General features: G+C 35.8%; 2 protein-coding genes across 3 annotated transcripts; both read right to left on the reverse strand.

The window, feature by feature from the left end:
- Positions 1 to 567: 567 nt before the first annotated feature.
- On the reverse strand, positions 568 to 13053 carry LOC130235729 (holocytochrome c-type synthase-like). 2 transcript variants are annotated; one of them, XM_056466162.1, is made up of 7 exons: positions 12961 to 13053; positions 9951 to 10071; positions 8776 to 8942; positions 8538 to 8686; positions 4003 to 4122; positions 1807 to 1893; positions 568 to 974 (listed from the first exon to the last, which is right to left on the reverse strand). In XM_056466162.1, the coding sequence occupies exons 2-7, from the start codon at positions 10063 to 10065 to the stop codon at positions 782 to 784; spliced, it is 831 nt and encodes a 276-aa protein (XP_056322137.1). In that variant the 5' UTR covers positions 10066 to 10071; positions 12961 to 13053; the 3' UTR covers positions 568 to 781. The 2 variants fall into 2 exon arrangements, with proteins under 2 accessions (XP_056322137.1, XP_056322145.1); XM_056466170.1 differs by having other exon boundaries at positions 9951 to 10068; positions 12961 to 13042.
- A 690-nt stretch (positions 13054 to 13743) lies between these two features.
- On the reverse strand, positions 13744 to 20836 carry si:dkey-10f21.4 (Transmembrane protein 56-B-like). Its single transcript, XM_056466183.1, has 7 exons — positions 20653 to 20836; positions 18857 to 19023; positions 18453 to 18542; positions 17945 to 18003; positions 15646 to 15740; positions 15488 to 15561; positions 13744 to 15416 (listed from the first exon to the last, which is right to left on the reverse strand). The coding sequence occupies exons 2-7, from the start codon at positions 19009 to 19011 to the stop codon at positions 15098 to 15100; spliced, it is 792 nt and encodes a 263-aa protein (XP_056322158.1). The 5' UTR covers positions 19012 to 19023; positions 20653 to 20836; the 3' UTR covers positions 13744 to 15097.
- Between the last annotated feature and the right edge of the window lie 3896 nt (positions 20837 to 24732).

Genomic DNA, 24732 nt, shown 5'->3' on the forward strand with positions numbered 1-24732 from the left:
ACTGTTAAAATTAAACATGGACGAATAGTGGGATTTATAGTGGGTATTAATAGTGGGTTTCTTTATACACTAATGTTTATTATTATCAGTATTGTTTTACTTTTATATTTTGAGAAGTACATTGCACAATAGTTGTACCTGGACATTTTGAGTTAAGCCAGACCTTTATTTTATTTAACAATATTTTCAATTGCAAATATTTTTTCAGCTCATTAATAATATAAACATAAAATAATGTACTGTACTTCAAAACTATCAACTCAATTTCCAAAATATTACATCTTTATATTCTGTTTTAAACAAAACAAGTGTTTAAACTAAAAAAAGTGAATATTTTAATGAGCGTTACAATAAATTCTTTTAAATGACTTTATGCCAGAAATGAATATAATTAGTAAAAAGTAAAACTAAAAAGTATCTATCTGATTGTGTGTATATTTACACAGCCACTAGACTCTGTATTGTTAATATTATGGATATCTTATGATAAAGCAGCACTGAAATGTCAACTATAGATTCTAAATACCATACTGTGCATTTCCTAATGTATACTAGAACACCATACGATTAACAGCGCTTCCTCTTTAATTACATGATATAATATGTTTGCAATAGCACACAGTGCCACATTCTAACTAAATAGTTTCCGAATTTACACATAATGGAGCCATCACAGGAATATAAGTAAGCCATTAGGACTCCAAATGCAAAAAATAAACCTTCCACAGACTTGGTTATAAATAATAGTTCCTGTTTATCCAACAGTTCATGTCCAGTAAGTTCATGTTGAGGTCCAACGCCACCAGGTCACTTTCATACGGTCCCAAATGGCTCCTAAAGAGTCGAAGGCTGGACGCACGTCGAGGATGGTGTGTTTGGACAACAGGCCTCCATCATAGTAGTCGATCACATATCTGACCTCTTTTCCACAGCGGTCAACTATCCAGTCGTGCCTATCAAATGGCAGCTCGTGCCTGCAACACACAACACCAGAAGCTCATTATTAGAACTCTCCTGACAGCATTTGGGAATTTTTTCTAAATAAAGATAAATGAACGATAAATGATAAATGTAGCTAGTTAGTTATGTCAGTCATGGATAGTTAAATCTGTAACTAAAACAAGCTGCATGTGGCAGCAAGTCCCGGTGTTAAATGAATAATTCACTAAAACGGCTAAATTCTGTCATCATTTACTCATCCTCAATTTCTTCTAAACCTGTTTGAATACTAAAGAAGATTTTTTGAAGAATGTTGGAAAGGAGCAGCCATTGACTTCCATAGCATTTTTCCTACTGTGGAAGTGAATGACTACTGGCTTACAGCATTCTTCAAAATATCTTTTTTTTGTGTGTTATTCCTAATAGTTTACAAACACTTGAGTGCAAGTAAATGGAGAGGACATTTTCATTTTTGGGTAAACTGACTGATTCGCTGAATCATTTGTTCAAATGATTTGTTCAAAATAGCCATTTAATTTAAAACAAGTGATTGCAATCATGATCGTGCACTGATCTTTAGTAAAACATAGTTTTGTTTGCGATATTACGTAACTATATCATATCTTATAAATATATTCAACTAACATACACTGATATCTTATTTTCATAGTTTGAACTATATGCTTAGACAGTCAGTGACTCAAGACATGTTTGTTTTGGTTTGGGTTTTTTTCAGTGACAATGTCAGCTTGCACACCATTAAAACAACAGTTATAATATTATTGCATACATTAAATATCACTGCTGTAGAAGTCTTTTTGAGATAAAGCATTTAGGGGAAAAAAATTACTAGATAGCATCACTCACCCCATCCAATGGCGAAATCTGGCTCTGGGTGAGAAGTCTTTTGCTTTGCCACCAAACCTTAAGAGTGAAGGTCCACATGGACATTCTCTGAGGAGGACAACAGAAGAACATCAGGATTTACTTACTTTATGTACTCTGACACTTAATCTTGTGTCTGAAAATCACTTACTTGCTTCTCTATATAATACATGTTGAGAGCACTTTATCATGAAATGAAAGACGGAATTTTAATACTGATGTATTATAGTCAGTCGAAAGGCTCACCGGTACTCATACTGTATTTCACGCTTCTCCTTTGGCTACCCTGTGCTTTCATAAATGATAAAACAGCAAAATACTAACTCTAAATACATCTCTGCCAGCCCCTTTCGTCTAATATAATTAGAATTTAGCTTAGATTTCATCGTCAACACAACTCAAACTAGTTTACTCTGATGGCATATTCCTTCTAGCTAAAATAAACCTCTATACCGCTTCAGTTAAAAAGGTTGTCATAATCTTTTCCTGTTCTTTTCTGCTTTCATCTGTAGGCTATTAAAATCATTTTAAGTTGAATGTTTTTATTTTGATAACTTTGTTCGCTTCGCTTGCCTTTCATGCTAATTGGCCGTTTAACAATTTAAAGGCTTCTGATTGGCTTTTATGTCAATCAATGCAATTACAGAGAGCTTACGACTTATTACGTTCTTAAGAACATGTGGTATAACACAATTGAAACATGTCCAAATTGACTGATTTACAAGAAAAATCAAACCCATTTGATTTATTTTTTTAAATTAAGGTACTTAATTACGTTAAAATAATTTACTTGAGAGTTCCTTAATAAAAAAACATATGCTTTAATAGTTGAATGTTATTGACTTCTGGGAGAAGTTAAAAGTACAGTATTTAACCACAATTTCATATAGCCTCTTTGTTATTTGCATACTAAATGACAGTAAAACCATAATATTAAGATTATTACACATGATCATTTTTACAATCTACTTAGCCTGATGATCCTTTTGAAAAACAGCCCTGGACAGTCATCTAAATTGTTTTCAAATCTACTGATTTAGTACTAATGACTAAATTTGTTTATTATGCTATACCCTGTTTTGACAACAATTTAGATCCAGTCACATAGTCAATTTCATCAACTCCTAGTAAAGGAGTCGACGCAAAAAAACAGTACCCACAGGGTCTTAAATGCATTGAAAAAGTCTCAAATATGATCATCTCAATTTAAGGCCTTAATGGCCTTGAAGTTGGTAGACAAAGTCTTGGATTTTGTTACAAAGGTCTTATTTTATTCGTTTATTTTTGGCTTTCCTAGGATTAAGTTCATATTGTAACAAAGTTAACTGTTACTAATGTAGGCTAAGTAAAAACTCATGCAGCGTAATGTTGAGTGCACCTCGCGCTCCACGTCATAGTGGAAATCGTGAAAGCGTGCGCACCTGTTACTATGGTTAGAAGGCAAGTGAGTACAGAACAAGATAGTCGCTAGCCTAGTTTGTTGGCTAAAATGGGAAAGCGTTGGTTTAATTCGCTGTGGCCATTACGTTTGGGTTAAGTTTGTGCCAGGAAATGACAGCTGAAATGACTGTTGGTGCCTGAAATCTTTTAAGGTTGCGACGATGGGTGTTATGGCCCTGGACTCCCATATGAGGGGTGCCAAACACACTGCGTGTAGTACTGCTCATCAGCGCCAACCACCTATTGTGCAGTTCTGTGCACCGGAGACCTCTTCGGTTACTGAAACAGCTTTGGCTATCAGTAATGAAGAAATTTCTAAATTAGAAGCATTGCCACCACAGAATGACCACTAAAGAACTGACTGACCTGGTCAATAAGCCCAATGGGTTTGTGGTTATGTTTGACAAGAGTTTCAATAAGATGACGAAAAGTAACCAGTTGGACCTTCATATTCGCTACTGGGTGGACGAGGATTAAATATAACTGATAATTGAAATAAAATGTTTTATGTAATTCAAGTAGCCCAGTTATACATAATTATTTTCTAGAGTTCAAAATTTATACAGATTTGACATTTTCTCCTTATTCCACTGTCAGAATGGGTACGAAGTTGGCATTGAATTTCGTTTGAAAAGATTTTAAAAAGGTCTTAAAAAGCCTTGAATTTAATTTGGAGAATCCCGGGTGTACCCTGAAAAACTGAAATCAAACACGCCAGCATTTAAACACCTCACTTACTTTGAATGGAGTTTCTCCCATCTCAGGATTTCCTGCCAGGCTTGTTCATTATTCTGATTGTGAATCCTGATGATGTCACCCATATCTTTCTGGTTTATGTCATCTTTGTTCCAGCGCCATCTGGTGAAAGTTTCAGTCATAAGCAATGGTGCAACTTGGTAAACGTTATAGTACTAATATACAACATCATTAAATCCTTTTTAGGTTTGCGTTAGAGTAAATGTACATTCGGGTGAGTATAATAAAAAGATCTCTGCAGCAGCATCTTGTTTCTGTCTTGCCTCTTTAAAGTCAGCATGAAATGAAAATGTACTCTTCTTATTTTTAAATGTGTATATAGAAGTGCTTGTGTATCTGTGCACTTCATTGTTTTGCAAACATTAATTTATCTCAATAATCTTTTATTAGATACCATAACCTCGACCCTGGCAAGGCTATCAGAGCACTTTTGTCCATTTGTCAATGTTTCTCCATTATTTTCTTGCGATGCCCATCATTCAATTGGTTAAGCTTGAATCATTTTACGGACTCATTTTAGACCCATTGAGTCTTTTGAATCTTTTTTCGAGTCATTTCGATAATTTCATTCAATTTGCTAAAATATTATTAAAATGTTACCAGTTGCTTCCACACACATCTACAACTTGCCCAAATGTTGCTCTCACTACAAACAAGTCATAACTAGAATGCTATAAGTAAGAGAAAATAATCATTCATTGTTTACTTGGGTCTCATGTCTGATTAGTTTAGCTCATGTCTACTGACATGTCTTCAATTTGAGTCGTTCATTCATGTGACACAGACAGTCCCATATAAGCTTAACCAATGCACACAATCTGAGCCAAAAGAATCCATGATTAGTTCACCTTTTGAGTCTTCGGGTTTTTGAGTCGTTCGTTCATCATGTGACAGCACATAAAGAGACGACTCAAAACCGAGGACTCAATAAATGAACGCATCTAATCTTTTTCTGGCTCTGACTACATATGATTGGCTTCTGTTTTTCATGTGATGAACAAACAGCTCAAACCGAGAGAAGATTCGAAAAAGGAACTAATCTTCTACTCCACCTGCACAAATGTGCGCATGCGCGAATGAATGAATCACTCTCTGAGAGGACTTAATGTTCTCGAGTCACATAAAAAATTCTTTCAAAATGAAGGAATCGTTCGAGAATGACTCATGACTACTTTTAATAGTCAAAATAGTCAAAAACATGACATTCATGAGGAGTTGTGCTGTTACTAGAGATGCACCGATCCCGATACTTGGATGGAATATCAGTTCGATAGCGCATATTGGGTGTCAATCAACTGGTATCGATCCAAATTTTGCATGTGCGCTAGGCTTGGCCGATATGGGCAAAAAAATAATACTGTGCTGTTGTGCAAATAACAAAGTAAACAGAACAATAGAAAACATAGCTATATTGTCAGAGCAAAAAGGAACACACTTAAATAGTAACATAACAAAAAGTATTGTAGGATAGAAAAAAGAAAACACATTGAATGTAAATATGAAACGCACAGTATTTTATGTCACAATTACAGTGTTCATGGTTTCCGCTACATTCATTCTTCCATGGTGGGGCACCACACCAAAATTCACCCCGCCACTGCAACATTACAGCTTCTCATTCAAAACATTCAGTCTCTGTTGTTGTTTTTTAAATAGCGGGATATAATCTCACCAAAACAAGTTAAAAGGTGAGTGAATTATATCAGCACGACCTCTTCTGTAATCATAGTAGTGTTGTGCGTTATTTGTTTACCCTTCAAGGTGACCATGACTGAGAGGTGCGTGATGCGTGGCTCTAGCAAACAGTGCGAAGCTTTCAGTTAAGATGAACACGGTTTCTGTTTCACTTCACTTTAGGATGCATTAATGCCGCTCTGTAGGTCTATTGGAGAAATTCATAAATATTCCTAGCAAATCTAATAAATAATGGAGACATACTTGTTACATAAAGGCACTAAATCGCATTTCAGCAGCGTTTACTTGAGAGCGCACAAGATTTGAGGGCGTGCAAAAAGTTTTGTGAACGAATAGAGGAAATCGGCGCTCGAGCACAGAAATTCGCATGCTGTATTACATGAATGCGCTCTCGACTTCTAATACTGCGCTCACAACATTTGTTATTGAAATAACACCACAGGTAGTTAGTAGATCTGTGTAAAAGGACCAACAGTCTGCCGCCACAGCTGGAAAAAATCCTAGAGGTGTTGTTAGAAGTAATCCTGTATACTACAGTTGTGTGATTTATAAATAACAATTCAAGAGTTCACACTTAGCTGATGATTCATCAAAAGCTTGTTTGGCATGCTGTCCCGGGAGAGAGCCCCGAGCTCAAGGGATCCTCAAGCCCGGGGCTTCCTCCCGTTTGCAGAGCGAGAGGGGAGCCTGAGCTCGGTGGATCTCAGAACTCCCCGTCTGCAGTAGCTAAGGGAACACGTGAGGAAAAAGGGGGGCTAGACAAATGCTTGATTGTTATGCATGATGTATATATTTGGATGGTGGGAGGAAACCGGAGAACCCGGGGAAAACCCACGCGGACACGGGGAGAATATACGAACTCCTCACAGAAACACCTACCGACCTGGCAGGACCAGGGCTGGCAGTGTTCTTGCTGTGGGGCTAACAGTGCTAACCACTGGGCCTCCGTGCCGCCCAATCTATAATGAAGGAGGAGAATGGGGAGGAAGGGGGGTTTCTTCCAAACGAAGATACAGTGGACTGAAGACTGTGGTTATTTATAGTAGCTTATGGCTCATATGATTGGATGATACTGATTAGCTTAATACGTGACCGGCTGTGATAAATCATAAGCACGTGATCCTCTCGAAATTAGTTTATGAATAAACCCCACTTAAATCAACTGTATATGTTTAGTTACACATTTACATGTATGTATTGTGCACAATTATTAAACAGTGCACATATCTAAGATATCTAAAGAGAAGGCTTTCACTCCATGTAAAAAATTCTACACTTTTTCTTTTGTTTTAACTAAACTTGCTTTACTAAATATTAAATAAGGAGATGGAAACGAATAGACTATAGATATGAGAAGAAATTAAATAGTTTCAGAGTACTGTGATGAAATGCTGGTTAAGCATATAAATTTAAACAGTCATTATAACAGACCAGAACGCAGAGCTTAATGTGTTATAACATATGTATAAAGAGACCGTCGTGTAATAAATAATCAGTGAATATGAGGTGGTTTCACTTTCGAAATGTGGTATAAATTCGTCCCATTTTGGCACATTCAGGTGCTGCTTGTCAATTTGAGAAGGCTTCTATGTTCGCTCATGCTGTCAGTTGGGGAAGAAATGATCGATAAAAGGTTTCTGATTAACCGATGTCACAGCTGCTGCAGGCGCTTTGTGACGTGCGTGCACGCGAGGGGGAGTCAGATTTATCCAGAGAGTCAGATTTCGATACAACACCGGCACTGCATGTTCCTCCATGTCGCGTCAGTGATGGGTCGTTCTTGAAAGATTCGTTCATTTTGAAGAAATCTTTTGTATGACTCAGGGAGTGAATCATTCATTTGCGCATGCGCACATTTATGCAAGTGGAGCTCGCGTGCTACCTTGGAGTGGTCTATTTCGTGCAGAAATCGCACATGTGGCCTCAAACCATATCGATATGAACGATATTGGAAAATCCCGCATCGCGTTGGGGAATCATATCGATATATTCCAGAACTCGATATACCTATTGGATAATCCCGCATCGCGTTGGGGAATCATATCGATATATTCCAGAACTCGATATACCTATTGGATAATCCCGCATCGTGTTGGGGAATCATATCGATACATTCCAGAACTTGATATACCTATTGGATAATCCCGCATCGTGTTGGGGAATCATATCGATATATTCCAGAACTCGATATACCTATTGGATAATCACACATTGTGTTGGGGAATCATATCGATATATTCCAGAACTCTATATACCTATTGGATAGTCCTGCATCGCATTGGGGAATCATATCGTTATATTCCAGAACTCGATATACCACCCAGCCCTAGCGTGGTATTATCTGTAATTTATAAGGCAAAAAAATCCATGAAAGTAGCCTATTATAAGGCACTAGAAAGTTGTCATGTAGGCCGACTATATCCCAAATGTTCTAAAGCCATTCTATAGTTTATTGTGACGTACAGATGAATATTCAAGTGGTTAAATTCATGATTAGTTCAGAGCTTCCCCCCGCTGCGCCTGTCAATCATTCTCTATTTATTCACAATTCAAACTGCATGTCGCGTTAGCTTATGACAACACGAAAAAACTTTCTCAGTTTTGCATTAAATGGGTTCATTTTGACCTGCAAAAAGGAGTTCATTGCTGTTTTAAAATCATGTTATCAGGATCGGTTTCAAAAAATGGTATTGTGCATCCCTAGCTGTTACAAAATTCATATAAAGGTGTTCGTTCCACATTTAACTGCAATTACAGGCTTCAATCAGAGATGGCGACAAAGGCTAAATGTACAGATTGCAGTTTTCCGAAAGATAACTCACCCTTTCCTAAGCATGGCATTCCAGAACATCTGCTCTGAGGGATAAACCCAGTTCTGCTCAGCTCCAGCACGAGGAATGTTGGATTCCTCTCTTACAACTGACAAGGGAAACGGCTGATCAGCTGAAGGCTGCTGGTTGGGTGGAGGCATCTGTAGAGCACAGTTAAAAAAAAAGGTAAAAGAAAAGACACTGGATGAGTCTAAACATCTAGGAAACTGACTTGAAATGCACAAAATACCATGTTGGCTGGATTGATGTCGGACAGTGTGGGTTTCATCCCATTGGCAGCTCTCATAGGACACTCCACAAATTCATAAGCCCTGTCCTGATGTGCAGGTATATCTGAAGCTTTCTTCGTGTGATCGCTAGACGCCTGATGCATTGGGCATTCTGGAGGAGGAACACCTGTTGGAGAAAAAAATGGACGAAAAGTGAATATTCCAATATGGTTTATATTATGATCGTTATTATGATCAATAACTGAAAAATATCTGTAAAATAAACTAATTTGTGAATTCGAGCTCGAACCAGCGACCCAGCGACCTTCTTGCTGTGAGGCGACAGCACTACCTACTGCGCCACTATATTTCTATACTTAGATTTTTTATATTTTTTTAATATTCTTTTTTTCTTTTTTTTTCAGGATTTTTTTTTTTCCATATATTAAAGGCGCACCGATATGGATTTTTTGGCCGATCTCGATAATCGATAAGATTTGGAGGCCAATCACTGATATATAGGCTGATAAATACATATATATTTCAAAATGTAATATTTTATACAATAAACATAAAAGTTTGAACTGACCTTAGAATGGCCTACTCAACGCAAAAAGAGATGATTGTATAGACCTATATTCACGATTTCACAGTAATCAGTATGCCAAAAATAAATGATTTGCTTTTCTTCGCATAGCAAATTAACATGCAACTTGACTGTTGCATAAAAATATTACATATGCAAACATAGAAATAAAATAAAAATAAACCCAAACACACCACAAGCCATCCATCAAAAGACTTGTTTACAAAGAGCTGTTTAAACTAAAGAGTATGATGAAAAAAATTATTTAAAAAATTGCATCGAAATTATGCATTAGTCCATAGAGTTGTCAAGGTAACAGATAAAAGAATGCCAGATTTTGTCAAATTGCTCAAGATTTTCTTTTCAAACAGTACCTAATTCACTCTAAATGTAAAGTAGAAGTTACTGTATTTCTCCAAGCCACAGTATACATGTACATGTAGGAGACTTTTTCTTCACAAATGGTAAACAATTAATTACACTGTGGTTTAGATTGCAATGTTTACTTCCTAAACCTGTTTTCAAACCACATAGACACAGGAATGAGCATAATTTACCCCACAAATGGGTGGTATTGTTGTTTCAAATAGTAGAGTAAATGCGTCTCACTTTTATTAACATCTCGATGCATCGGGCAGCCCTGTGGTGGTGCGGTGCCAAAATTAGGCACCATGATGCCCTCCGCCTTCACGGTGCCTGTAGGACTGGACATAGTGTCTCCCATCAGCTTCTTGGACACAAAACATCAAACGACAGTCAGTTTTGAGTGACTTTGGATTTCACATCCTATACCATATACATATAAACAGTTAAATAGAGGTCCAAGATGAAAATGGATTTTCAAGCATCAAAGCAGAGAGAGTTTATGTTTCTCTGTCAATGTAGAATATCTTCTGTTATTTTTGCTCAAAAAATAAGAATTATCATTTAAATATTGTGTATTTGTACCATGATTAACAGAAGGCACGCACTAAATTGTCATTCCCTGTAACAATTAAGGCTGCACAATATATCATTTCAGCATCGATATCACAATGTGTGAATTCACTAGGGCATTGATATCGCAATGAGATAATTCGCAATAGTCGCATCATGAGTATATGCAATGTTGTGTCTGAAACATAATTTACGATTTTGCTTTTGTTTTTCGAGACCTGTGACTGTGTGAGGGCTTTAAAAGCATTCAGGCATGAAAAAATGTACCGTTTGTAACTTTGAGAAATTAATAACGATTACTTTTATGGAATGGTTTATAAAAACGAAGAATTCACATCGCATAATCTGCAATGTTGTGTTGGGATTATAGTAGATCAGCATTCAGCAATGAAGACTGTACACAGTGCTATTTTACATTACATTTGATTATTCAATAGCTGTACCTGAATGTCTGACTACTGTTTGACTCTCTGGGAAACCATAAAGCACTGACTGCTTATTCTACTTTTATCTTTTGCTTATCTTTTATTCATTTACACTTCCAATTTATTTGATTAAAAATTATGTCAGTCAATCTAAACCAGGGCTGCTCAAGCCTGTTCCTGGAGATCTACCTTCCTGCAAAGTTCAGTTTCAACCCTGATCAAACACACCTGAACCAATTAACTAGGGCCTGAACAGCACTTGATAATTACAGGCAGGTGTGTTTGATATGGGCTGCAACTGAAATCTGCAGGAAGGTCGATCTCCAGGAACAGGGTTGAGCACCCCGGATCTAAACAATTTATTTCATTCCAAATAAAGCCATTTAAGACATTTGCTGAAATAGTATTCATATCGTAATATATAAATAGTAGAAATATAAATTATTGCAATGTTTTCAAATATCACGCAGCCCTAATAACAATAGTTCTAAAAGCCTGTTTTGGTATATTTAGATCAACAGTCATTTGATAAAATATTTAAAGACAGAAAATAAAAAAAAATAGCAGTTCATTGCCTTTTTAAATCTTTATTCCTTGCACTACTTTATAAATCTCATTGAGGTAAAGTTGGTTTTATATTCGCATATTCATTCAGTGACATCTTGTGACACGCTCCCTATATTGTTTACCATGGTACTTTTGAATATTCAGTCTGAGATCACATGTAATTATGACTTAAAAACAACATTAGCACTATTTTATTGACTGTGAACAATGTATTTTGTTAGTCATTGGCTGCTAATACGATTTCCCTATTTAGAATTAGCAAATAAAACTTTTCTGATATTATCTTATTAAGGAGAAAGTCTGAATGTGCGAATATAAAACCAACTTTACCTCAATATAAATCTCATCATTTTACCCATTTGTCAGCCAGAACTTTTTAATCAATTTAAAAATGGAATATGATAATTAATTCTTTTTTCAAAAATGCAGACCAGAATAAATATAAAGACATCCTTTACACTGAATGACGATGGAACATTCATCCATTTATTTTACAATTATAAGCAAATGTAAACCTCGCCAAGAAAAAAATATCGTTTTCACCAAAATATTGAAACCCTTTGTAGGTTTTTTGTGTAGGCTTGTGTTTTATAGAACTGTAAAAATACTCAAAAATGTTTCTGTCAATGTTTTCAAGCAATTATTTTTGATTTACCAAAGTCACACAAGTGGCAACTTCACATCTGTCACATCCATAACGGACAGACGTCACATCCATAACTTTTTCCTCATGAATGCAAAATAAAATAAAATAAAATAAAATCAATAATTTTTGTTCTATAGAGAGTCGACTCTTATTTTTTTGATTAACGTGTGTTTTTTTGGGGGGTTGTGTAGTTTAATTCACAGATGTTGTATTCTTTAAACTCGCAATCTTTTTGGTCACTTGTTTATTTCCCTAATTTAAAATATAAAAATGTTTACAGATTGATATTTTTCTGATCCCACAACTCTGTGGTTAGTTGTTTTGGAAAATATAAACATGTTTCAATAATGTTAAAATATGCGTTCTCTGTCAATTTATGTTTTGAGTTTTTAAATCAAACGTCACATCCATAACACTGGAACTGCTCATTATTTTGATATTTGAAACATTAAAGTAAAGCACTTTATTTGCTATTAATATGTTTCACTGTATAGAAAATCCCTTTTAGAAACTGAATATGATGCAAACAGCAAAATGGGATGCCTTGTCACTGACCCATATCCTAAAAGTAATTGTTTAAAGCCATGCAAGCAAACTCTTGTAATGTGCACATATAACAAGTATTATTCTTTAGGTCTATCATTCATGAATGCAGAATTCATTGTGACAACATAACACAATAATGTCTACATTCAACTATAAACCGAAGTTTACCTTTATAAAAGAATAACAGATTATTCATCTCAATATTTGCCACACTGTATCTCAGAAGGCATGCTGTATCACTATAAATGTCTGTCTTCTTTTCTTCCAGAAACACCCTAACTGATTTATGCAGCATTCACTACAGAATGGTGATTTTTCTAAAGTTGTGAAACAAATGTTACACAAGACTCTTCAGAAAAGACAACAAAATGAGACTTTCTCTGCGAAATTATCCACACAGTGTCATCAACAGCTTATCCACACTGCACATTGTAGAAACTAAAGGCACAAGATATCGCTGATTAATAAAAACCTCTCTATAACGGTAGATCACGCTTACCTCCCACCTCTACTGTCAATGTCGTTCACATGCCTCAGATCCCACGATGCTTTGCATTATTGCATCGCGTGTGTGGCAGGAAAGAACAGACCGGTGAACACTGACCCCTCGAGTATTGGAGAATGTGAAATTTGTTTTAATATTCATTTATAATACATAAAATGAAGACTGACATTATTGTTTAAAAATATAATAATCACACATTTTATATTTTTATATATTTAATTTTTACTGTTTTGTTTAATAATGCAAGACCAGTTGATTGATTACTCTAAAAATAGTACATTTTATTTTTAAATCTGTATTGGTTACAAGGTATTTTTTTCCATTTAGCATTATATATATATATATATATATATATATATATATATATATATATATATATATATATATATATATATATATATATATATATATATATATATATATATATATATATATATATATATGATAAAGACAACCTACCTGTTTTGTGTTCGCTGATTGTTTGTTTAATTTAGATATATATTTTAAGGTAAATGTTAAAATGCCCTTTTTTCAGTCGTATTCTCTGCCATTACTCAATTAAAAAAATAACAATAGCCTGATGAAACTGTTCGTGCCATTTTATATCCATATGTATTTGGGTTCAGCTGATTCAATATTTTCATTTTTATTGAAAAATTAAAGACACCGCTGCTTTTGCATTCAGTGACAAAAAATATAGCAAAATAAAAATATAAACAACATTTTATGGACACATTTTCTTAGCCTACCTATGACAGGTCTGCAGGAAAAAAAAAAAATAAATAAAATATATATATATATATATATACCAATTGAAGTAATAGCAGTGTTGACGCGCATGCGCACGGTGCGCATCTTTTCCGAAGTTTAACGGAAAGACTGCACACCTGAGAGACGTTTTCATGACCTTCTAACATTTACAGATAGGAGAATATACATGTGAAATGTAAGTTATGAACTCGGGAAAACACCACATTTTAAAATAACTTACAACCTGGTGGGGCAAACCACTTTAAACTGTAACACGATGTGTATCGTACGATTTATTTTAAAGCCCTTGATAAAGAGCATGATGCATGTTAAAGACAGATTATACTATTTTCTTTGTCGTCAGCTGTCGAAATACCTTAAACTAACAAAATTGTCGTTAAATATTTGTTTATCCTTTAACACCAACTTTAATTAAAACCGATCTGTTTAATTTCAGATTAAAACATCGCCACACCACAGAAACACACGAAACATGAGCAGTTTCAGCATCACAGTATTTGTAGAAATCCATTCAATAGCTCATATACACCTTTGTCAACATTCATATCATTGCTTAATTCCATAACAGTGAAGTAAATAATGATAAATAACCTGAAATGCCTTACCCCACTGAAGCTTAAATACTGTAATTATTGTCATTAGTCCAAAACCAACCATCAAACCACACATAGCAAGTACTATACAAGCAAAAGGCTTACACGCAGCTGTGCCATTAAGTTATAGATTTTCAGAAACACATATAACACTGTCACCTGATATGCTTTTCATTCCACACATAATACTCCCTATTTATAGTCTTCTCTCTATATATATACAGTAATTGTAGACATGCATAGTTTCTTGAGTACAATATCCTGTCCTACAGGATCTTTCACCTATATATGCTCAAACCACATTTCCGCTAAAGCCATTACACTTCACCGTTTACATAACCCTATCCATATTGTAATCAAAAATCATCTATCATGGCCTACAGGCACACGCTGTGCATCTTTGTGAACTTTCAGATGTGCTGTTGCTTTGTTGATTGCATTCAAAAAGGCAAGTTGGTTGATCTTAATAGCAGCTTAATAATAAATAGTGCAACCACAACTTATGTCCTGATTGTACATTGTGATCAGTCTCATGCCTCTTAATCACCTGATTTCTTAAAATAAGTGCCTGTGACTGACTGATTTGAAAATGACATCATATAAGTCATTATTAACTCAACGACTGGCTTTCCACGCAGTTGATTGGTCGGTTTAAAAACTCAAAAGTACAGCAGCGGGAGTAACGCATATGACATTTGCACTCCAGTATCATGATACAAGATGGACAATTTGTGTGCTGATGTGTTGTTTCTGTCTGTTTCTCCATGTCAGTCTGTCTTTCTAGTTTCCATCTCAGTTCCTGCTGGTCGTGTCCAGGCCGAGCGAAGGACTTTCAGACACCCACGGATGATTCTGCGCATCCACATGATGTTCATGACATCCAAAGACACGCTGGAAATGACCCAGGCACAGCGGGCACCAATAGGTAGCCGATAGAAGTCATCTGTGCCGAAGACTGAGTACATATGGCTGTAGTAGCCTGGAATGACAGCGATCCTCACCAAGAAGAAGGTAAACGCCATTGCGACACCATTAAGCAGACTTGGTTTAGAAAGTTTGTGGTAGCCTAACATGTGAAAAAACCAACTGGAAAACAAAATGTGAAAATTAGATCTTGTGACTTGTGATTTTTAGATGCATTTCGACATATTACTTACCGCTGGTTCACAAAAGGGGTGGAGAATTCAGATAGCAGCCGAAAATTTGCAAAGTAAGGCAAAATCCCTTGACTCTGTAGAGGGGAGAAAAAGGACAAAATGACCTTTGAAAGATTGAGGAAGTAATATTACACAGGCCAGCTGGAAACACAACTCACCAGCACATAATAGTATGCATAGAGGGCAGCGAAATGATGAATGACAAAGTATTTCTCTCCAATTGACTCCCATGAAGTGAACATGAGCAGGAGATCTGAGACAGGAACACAGAGCATGTTAACTCTTAGTGTTTCTATGATGTAAAAATAAAGAAATGATTTCGTGCGCATCTTAATTAGGGCTGTGCAGTATGACAATATACATATACAGTGCTCAGCATAGTTGAGTAGACCCCATTTTGAAAATTAATATTTTTATCCATTTCTCAGTGAGTATAGGCAATGTAGTTTGGTGCATTTCATCAAAACAGATTTAGTAAACAGATATATTTATTAAAATAATATTTTAGTCATGAAAAATATTTAGAAATTGAAAGATAATGAAAGGGACTATAAGCATAATGAATAAATGAATGAATGAAAGATAATACAATTAAATTCAAGCTAAATATTGCAAAAATAAAATTACAACCTACAAAATTTCAACTAAATTTGTCTTTTTTTTTGCTTCTCTCGATTTTTCCTTATTTTTAAATTTGTATTTAATATTTTCTATAACATATACATTTGGGTGTACTAGTTTTTGGGCCGTTATCATAAGTTATTTTCTTTGTATAGCTACAAAATTTGGCTTTAGTACTGACTAATGTAATGTATATGCACAAACATAATATTGTATAGCTTCCTGTTATAAATATGAATTTAAAAGAAAGATTTGTGAGGGGTGTTCTTATATATGCTGAGCATTGTACATTATATGGATGAAACAAATAGTCTATCGAAAACAAAGCTTACATTTACCATTTTTTACAATATTTGTTAGGCTTGTAAGCACATTCAAAAAAAATAACTCATTGGATGAACTCAGGGCAGGATTTCCATCCAATAAATTTGTTTAGCACCAACTAAAAAAAAAACTTAATTACACAATTAAATGCAATGGAGATGCTCCAACGTGATTTTATCAAATAAAAGTTTAAATACATTTGTATTTTTATTTAACTTAAACTCAAAGGTCTGATAATACCAAGTATGTCTATTATGTGTTGTACATTTCGAAGTCTCTTAGTTTTATTTGAAGTTATCCTAAATGAATTAAAAGAGCCATTTTTAAGCATATTTCATGATTTACACATACAGTTGATTGAGACTGATCTCAGAACTACTTTTAGAACAGTTATTGTTCACTGAGCAAAGCAACAAACTGCATTTTTGCTAATTAGGCTGCCAACACACAAATCATGGGTGCTTCTGCAAGGTGGTAATCTCAAAACTCAACGCATTGCATAAAAATCTTCTAAACATTTAAACTAACAAATCTTTCTATGAACTTTAGACACCTAAGATTACTAATATTGTCATTATTTCCCTCTCTTAATTCAATTCCCATGCTGGGAACTACAAATCTCCCAACCAGAAAGCTGGATTAACACAATTCCTTCACGTTGTCCCAACACAAAACGCTTAAGTTAGCTTAATGGTTTACAAATTTAAGTGGACTGAACATAAAACAATTAAATTGGCCAAAGAAATTACAAGAATTGGGTTGTTTCGGCTCATTTTAAGCAGGTAATTTGAACAAGCAGGAGTGCATAAGCCTAATGGTTGTTTTTTTAAAGGGGTTTTCTATTTCATGAATATTTATTTTATTATTTTCTACATTCTTAATTAAACATTTGCCCAGTTTTAAATAAAGTGAGAAAAATAATCATATACTGGTGAATATTTTGACAATATACTTTAAAATGGAATAAATATATGTTTTATATAATATATATTATATATATATATATATATATATATATATATATATATATATATATATATATATATATATATATATATATGATATTATTTTGTAATAAACAATATTTAAACTATTATTTGATGTAATTTCTAGAAAAGGTGGTCTGTTTTTGTATTTCATCATAATCGAGATATGATTTTTTTGTCATATTGCCCAGCCCTTTCAGTCATTATTCTAAAAAATATATTTGCAATGTACAATATATAGTTTTTAAAGTAAAAACGTTTTTTAAATAAACAAACTATTAATTAAATAATTTAAAAAACATAGAGACTCTACCATTTACAATTTAAATACAATAATATTGTGTATCTATGAAATTGAATTATTTTTAAGACCCTGATTCATTTAATAGATGTATTTGCCAGTAAATTAACAAATAAATTAACTCGGTCATGATTTTTAATTAAGAATTGCATTAATTTGATGAACTATATTTTGTATTAATTTTTGCATAAATGCAGTGAATCTAATGCCACATAAAGCACTCACCTGAGATGAGATAGCCTGAAGTAACAGCCACATTTAGTTTCACCAGTGTGGCGTCCCCCCTGTTCACAAATAAGAGTTTAGATAAGAAACATTTTGTGATATCACCAACAACTTTAGGCAGTAGACTGAAAAACTAGTGAGGAAACACTTTTCCCTTCAGTTATTGTTGTTTGTTTCTTTTTAGGCTTCAACCAATAATTGTTGTAAAAACTATTTTTCCTCCAAAAACAAGTATAGAATCGGTTTTGATTATAAAATTAATTAAAAACTAAAACTAAACTAGTATTTTCTTGAAAAGCAGCCTCCAATAACCATTGTTTATTCATTTATATTCATAATCATTGTTATTGACAAAAAGGATATTGGCCTTTTTACACAGAAACCAAAGATGCCTTTAATTCAGTAGTTCTCTGTAATTTCAGTCCTCGGGACCCACCGCCCTGCAGGGTGAGGGGTCCCTAGAACTAAAATTATGAACCACTATTGTAAATAAACTTCAAATCCTCACCAGACAGGATCTTTCTGGATGGGTTCATCAAAGATGTATATGTAAAGGCAGAAAAGCCCCACAACCAAGGCGTGCACTGTAGAGACGGCTCTTGGAGAAAACAGAGACATTCCAACTTCAGTTAAACTCATTACAGTAGTGCACAATACTAAAAAAAACAAATGAATCACATGCTCTTACAGTCAAAACATTATGTTTCCTCAAACTACCTATTTTAAATGAGCTGGAAAAAACGCATAATTCAAACACAAGTGTTTTTAATTGGGACAACTTAATTGTTTTAAATTCAATCCACTTATATTTGTAAAAACTAATAAGTTAACTCAATTCCTTCAGGTTGTCCCAGCACAAATTGATTGTGTGCACCCAGCATTTTTCACAGTGTGGAAGATAAAGTCTGGCACCTGGAGTTCCACTCCGTCCTTTGTGTAGGGCTGAGCCTGAGGAAGCCCCCGCAGAGGTGCTGAGACACCCAAGGGCTTCCTCTGTGGAAGAGCCACTGGAAGCTCAGGAAACTTCCTGCTACAACCACCAGCACTTGCGGGCTGAGAGGCTCCATGCCTGCTGAGCCCTGGAGACAGAGAGAGAGATGAAAGCAAGACGCTGACAAACATTCAGCAATAACTCTTCCACTGACCACCCCCCCCATCCATCCCTTCCCAATAATAACCACCCCCAACCTCACACCACTATTTCACAAATCCAAATGTTTCTTACTCCAGACCAGTTGCGAGCATAAAGCCCCCAGTCATCACCTGAGCTGCCGCAGTACCTCTCCACTGCCAAATCCCCCAGTACACAGGCGCATTTGCATATGCGCTGACACAGCCACAACAGCCACCCAGAGGTCAGCTGACTCCAAAAAACGTCTCAGATTGCTCCGTCTGTGATTTATAGGAATCACGCGTGGCTTTTTGTGGAGATCTCAGCGTCCCATAACAAGCAGCTGATTGTGTGGCTTTAGCGCTGCATGCACTAACTTCCATCCTGGCTGAGGGGGAGTGTGTGTGTGTGCATGTTACTCCCGCTATACATTCCTGCAGTGTATGGGCACAGCGATCGAAATGAAACAGCAGGAAATCAATGCGTTCTGATCAATGTGGTATTGTTCTGGTCCACTGGGACGCGACCACTCCCCTGATTCGTCCTCGTATACCCTTGAAAAAGGCATCAAGCTTCGGTGCTTTTGGTAACTGGATAGTAGGAGGAAGTCATGCTGGCGTGACCTTGTCAGATTTGAGTTCTACTGACATTTTGCATTCATGGATTTTGCGAATGCATTTAATGTGAAGATATTGGTAGAACCCAAGTGTATTATTGATATGCCATTAACAGATTTGGAAGGAGGTTGGAGAAGAGGTTAAATGCAAAGGAGACATGCAAAAAACTTTTGCTTTTTAAATAACATGAGCATGTAAAAGCTCTAGTGTGTGACTTTATAGTGCCAATTCGTCAAATTCAATTTACAATAATTGATTTTACATGAGCTAAAAGCACATTAAATGCAGTAGATTTCTAATGCTATAGATTTTGTGAAAATAAAATATTGAAATATGGGTGAAAAAAGGTTCCATCATCGTTCTATTCTTTGAAGCAAAACATTTATGCAAGTATTAAATTTATTCATACCTGTACTTACTTAAGTGATCATAACATTTTTACAATTTTTAATGTTTAGAAGTTTGGGCTGACAAATAGGTAAGACCTAGCAATGTGTAGGATAGTAGCAAAGTCTAAAGATGTAAATGATCTGCATTATGATCTTTTTAAACATGTTTTTTAAATAGATTTATCATAAATATGCCTGTTTTGGTCAACTATTTTTACACAGAAAGACAGAATCTTCTATAAAATTTGTTAAAAATGTATGATATTCAATATTTTTGCTCAGGAAAAAGCAGGGCATATTTAGATGTATGAAAAAATTGGCCAACACTTAAAATTAGTGTTGTGATGCCTGAAAAATCCCTTGACTTGTACGTAAAACATAAAAAGGCCATAAAATCCAGAAATAAAAATTGCAGTAGGACATGTTGTGTTTTTCATTTTCAGTGTCTGATCAATCAATCTTGCCATTTGCTTTCATTTGCATTTCATTTTCTCTTGCGACAGCTGAATGACATGCATTTCAGTGACTATTAAAGATGATATGTGCTCTTAGCAAGCAAATACAGCCAGTGCAATGCATGATCAGACTTACCCGTTCCGTTATAAAAGACCCATGTTGAACTGGCCATGGACTGCATTCATCAACTCAGCTGGACACGAGGAGAAACACAGGGTGTAAGTAATCGGTACAGCAGCTCAGTTCACCTCAGATAGGAACAAAGGAGACTGGCATAGAGATGCGAACACAAATCCCTTCTCTTCTTCTCTCCACTGTCCTTGTGCAGTCAGTAAGTGCTTTCTCTTGTACCGTCCAGTGTCATTTTATATCTTTGAATGAACATAATTACATAGCTGGACCACTAGATGGAGTGAGATACCCAGTTGACTGAACATTCTCTCCATTGGAGAAACTGAGCTTCAGTCGTCAATGATGAGCCAAAACTTCATGACCAGTCACTGGTGAAGAAAATACCTTTGATCATCTCCTAATAACAACCAGTTCTTAAAGTCGATGCATTGTTGAGGAATAGAGATTCAAGCTAGTTTGAGAAAGGCTGAATTTGATGGCAAGAAGATGGAGTCAGGGTAAGGGAGTAAGATTAGCTCCCAGTCATAAAGGAGGAACAATCCACAAACTTGCATTGGTGTTGGGCACCAAAGCTCGATGCACAAGAGCAAAGAGAGCTTCTACATTTTCAGAAAAAAAATTACATGTACCTCATCAAAAGTTTTTTGTAACATGAACTCACTTATCACTCATAGGAACTAGCACCAGGCCCAGTTCCCCAAGTGGTTGAGTGCTAGTCTTCCCGGTTGCACACCATCAGTTGGAACTCTGAAGTAAAACAAGCTGGCTAACAGTGACACTTACTGTTGTGTTGAAAACAAAACGGAGAATGGAGGATGCCATAAAATAAACCAATAATAATGGAGATGGAACATTGATGTACACGTTGTGTGACTGAAACAGCTAAATGGACTTACTCTCCAATGATAATTTGAAGTGCTACATATGGTTAAGGCTGAAAAAGAACATAAGACCACAGACAAAAGCAACAGGTAAATGTTGCTAACATTAGTTTTCTGATTGAGTATCCCTTGTAACTAGGGATCCAGCGAAAGGAAAATTCCTGGCCAAAAACTGAAAATATTTAGCAATAATTAGTTTTAATAAATAATATAAAGTAAGACCTTTTAAATTTAACTCATTAACTTAAACTATAGTCAACATTGTGCTCGGCTGCTCTTGCACTTAGTTTGTGCAGCAACAAATCGCGCTTGCACAGTGCAAGCCATTGAAATGAATGGGTTTCATTGTGGCTGAAAAACAAAAATCCCAATTTCGGCAGAAAATTTTTGGCAGCCAAAAATGTGGTGTGTTCTTACTTTTAACAGTTTAAAATACTGCCAGTGTTTCTTATTGCATGCAGTCACCCAATCAGCTTATACTTACGTCAACTATAGTTCTTATTGTACCGGATTAAAACCTGTTCTGACGTACGAGATAATTTAGTTCCTCCAAATGATGTTTACTAGAACTAAAACTCTTCCTGACTCCTGTAGTGCAAAACCAAGAAAAGCAAGTTTTACTTCTAATAGTTTTAGGACAAAGTTTAAGAAATCCCAAATATATATGTGGACTTTAGGTGCTAATGCACTGTTAATAATTTCCTGTAGAATTTAAAGTAACTCATGGTAGCAGTTCGCTAGTAACATCCTGTAGATCAATTATATGTGCTTTGAAATCTGCATTTTTATTGGATGTTTGATGTAATCTCAAACGATGAGCGGGTGGGACATAGAGTAGCTCCTGCCCTTTAAAAAAAACAGCCAGTAGTGTTTTGTTTTATCATGGCTCTGTCAGTGAGAGTAGTTGATCTTAAGTGCATAAAATAAAAAGCAAATGAGAAGCGTCTTTAAGGGGGCGTGGCATGTCAGATACAAGAGAGCATTTGATTGGTTGAGAAACTGTAATGTGATGAGAAACTGTAGTATGAGGTGACGTGAATAAAAATCCATTTAGGCGAAAATGTCAGACTACAAGCTTTACATGTTTATATCAGTTTTATATCTTCTAAACGTGAATTTTGTCACTGTTTTGGAGCACACGAGCATATAGATATCCTAAAAAACGAATAATACTGATAATAATATCTAAAAAATTTTATTTTAATTTAATGGGATCTTTAATATTGCTGTATATGTATCTACAGAATTGTGTGTATATTTTTACTGTAATATACAGTAATTTTTACAATGCAACTTTTAAATACAGTAGAATACTGCACAACTGTCCTACAATAAAATACAGTACATTTTACAGTTAAATACTGTGTAATTTACAAAAATCGTTAATACTGTATATACCATTAAGTCCCCAATATGAGTCCTTGAGAGGTAAATAAGGTACAAACATGACCCTTTGAAAAAAGGACTGCCTATATATATATATATATATATATTTGTGCCTGTGATGGCACAGATATGTATCGTGGGACAATGACAAGCCAGCGCAGGAAGTTTGACGCCCTCAGCAGTGTTCTGCTTCAAAACCATTTTATTCATTCATTCATTTTCTTTTCGGCCTAGTCTCTTTATTAATCCAGAGTCGTCACAGTGGAATGAACCGCCAACTTATCCATCTCTTGGAAACATCCATACACACTCATACACTACGGACAATTTAGCTTTCCCAATTCACCTGTACCGCATGTCTTTGGAATGTGGGGGAAACCGGAGCACCCACGCGAATGCAGGGAGAACATGCAAACTCCACACAGAAACGCCAACCGACCCAGCCGAGGATCGAACCAGCAACCTTTTTGCTGTGAGGCGACAGCACTACCTACTGCACCACTGCGTTGCCCCCATTTTATTCATGTGGGTGCAAATTTGACACATGCTATAGCAGCTAAGCTTGCCTACCAGATACAACCCTTCAACACAATGCCTAGTCTGCATGTTAAAGCATACTGCCACCCTGCGCACACATTATTGCATGAGTTCAAGGGTTTTACCCTCTACTGCAGATTACCCAGATCTTAATGAATATGTGGGATGTGCAGGATCTATTATAGCCACAGGACTCCTTCAGGGGTCTATTGGAGTCCAAACTTCGAAGAGTGTGCACTGTTTTGGCTCCACACAGAGCACCAACAGTTCACTGGTCATAATGTTTTTGCTCCTCTGTAAAGCCCTGTCGTCTTTAATTTCCTGAATTCTCTGCTTAAACAGGATCCATTATCAGACCTAACCAAGCAAAAATAAACCTTAACCCTATTTAAAAATCACTTCAGCACGGTCTTCTTGTGTTTACTGCCATAATGAAGTAAGTTTAAGGCAAAGCAGTTAGTCCTGCCTTACAGCTTCAGGTAATAACACCCCAACCTCCTCTATAGCACAGTTGTTGTTGTTGAGTCCGTCTGCATGTTGCGCCTCAGGGACGAAGCAACAAGGCATTCCTGTTTGATGAACCATTCATCCCAAAGGATTGCTGCTCATGGAAAATAAAGGGATGTTGTCTCTAAATGTGTGTTCTAATATATTTCTCTCACTTATCAGCTCTGGGTTATATAACAGGATTGGGGGAACTAATAGCCTCCCACTGTCTCCTGTAGACGCTGAGTGAAATGAATACTCGAGAAACAAAAACATGAGGAAATTCTGTTGCTGACAAAGGAATCTTTTCACATCTCGTTTTGTGTCATGATGTAGTATTATAATTGGGAAAAAATGTGAAATTTAAGTACAGATTTAAAATAATATCAATCCATATATGCAGCTGAATATTAAGTTAGAAATGTTCTCTTGTGACAATGAAACCCTATACCTGTCACTTATAGAAATTCGTTCATTCATTCATTTTCCTTTGACTAAGTCCCTTTATTCATCATGGGTCACCACAGCTGAATGAACCGCCAACTTATCCAGCATATATTTCACACTTCCTTTCCAGCTGCAACCCAGTACTGGGAAACATCCATACACACTCATTTACACACATACACTACGTCCAATTTAGTTTAGTCGAGAAGGAAGATGTGTCTGTGTCCAGTACTTTACAGAGGCTGGAAAAACCTAAAGGAGGTGGTGGTGGTGATGGTGGTGGGGGGGGGTATCTGTGTCCAGTACCATTCAGAGACTTTATAGAGGCTGGAAAACTAAAGGGGTG

The sequence above is a fragment of the Danio aesculapii genome, chromosome 2 (genome assembly GCF_903798145.1).
Source record: "Danio aesculapii chromosome 2, fDanAes4.1, whole genome shotgun sequence".
Classification (NCBI taxonomy): domain Eukaryota; kingdom Metazoa; phylum Chordata; class Actinopteri; order Cypriniformes; family Danionidae; genus Danio; species Danio aesculapii.

Bases quoted from the DNA above. Each gene is read 5' to 3' on its own strand.
- LOC130235729 (XM_056466162.1), bottom strand. From the start codon at position 10,065: ATGGGAGACACTATGTCCAGTCCTACAGGCACCGTGAAGGCGGAGGGC. The intron at 1,894-4,002 runs GTAAGTGAGGTG...TGTCCTCCTCAG, and splicing joins TGGGAGAAACTCCATTCAAA to AGAATGTCCATGTGGACCTT. The intron at 975-1,806 runs GTGAGTGATGCT...TGTGTGTTGCAG, and splicing joins AGATTTCGCCATTGGATGGG to GCACGAGCTGCCATTTGATA.
- si:dkey-10f21.4 (XM_056466183.1), bottom strand. From the start codon at position 19,011: ATGGAGCCTCTCAGCCCGCAAGTGCTGGTGGTTGTAGCAGGAAGTTTC. The intron at 15,741-17,944 runs GTGAGTGCTTTA...TTCCTGTCTCAG, and splicing joins TTCAGGCTATCTCATCTCAG to ATCTCCTGCTCATGTTCACT. The intron at 15,562-15,645 runs GTGAGTTGTGTT...TCCCCTCTACAG, and splicing joins ATGCATACTATTATGTGCTG to AGTCAAGGGATTTTGCCTTA.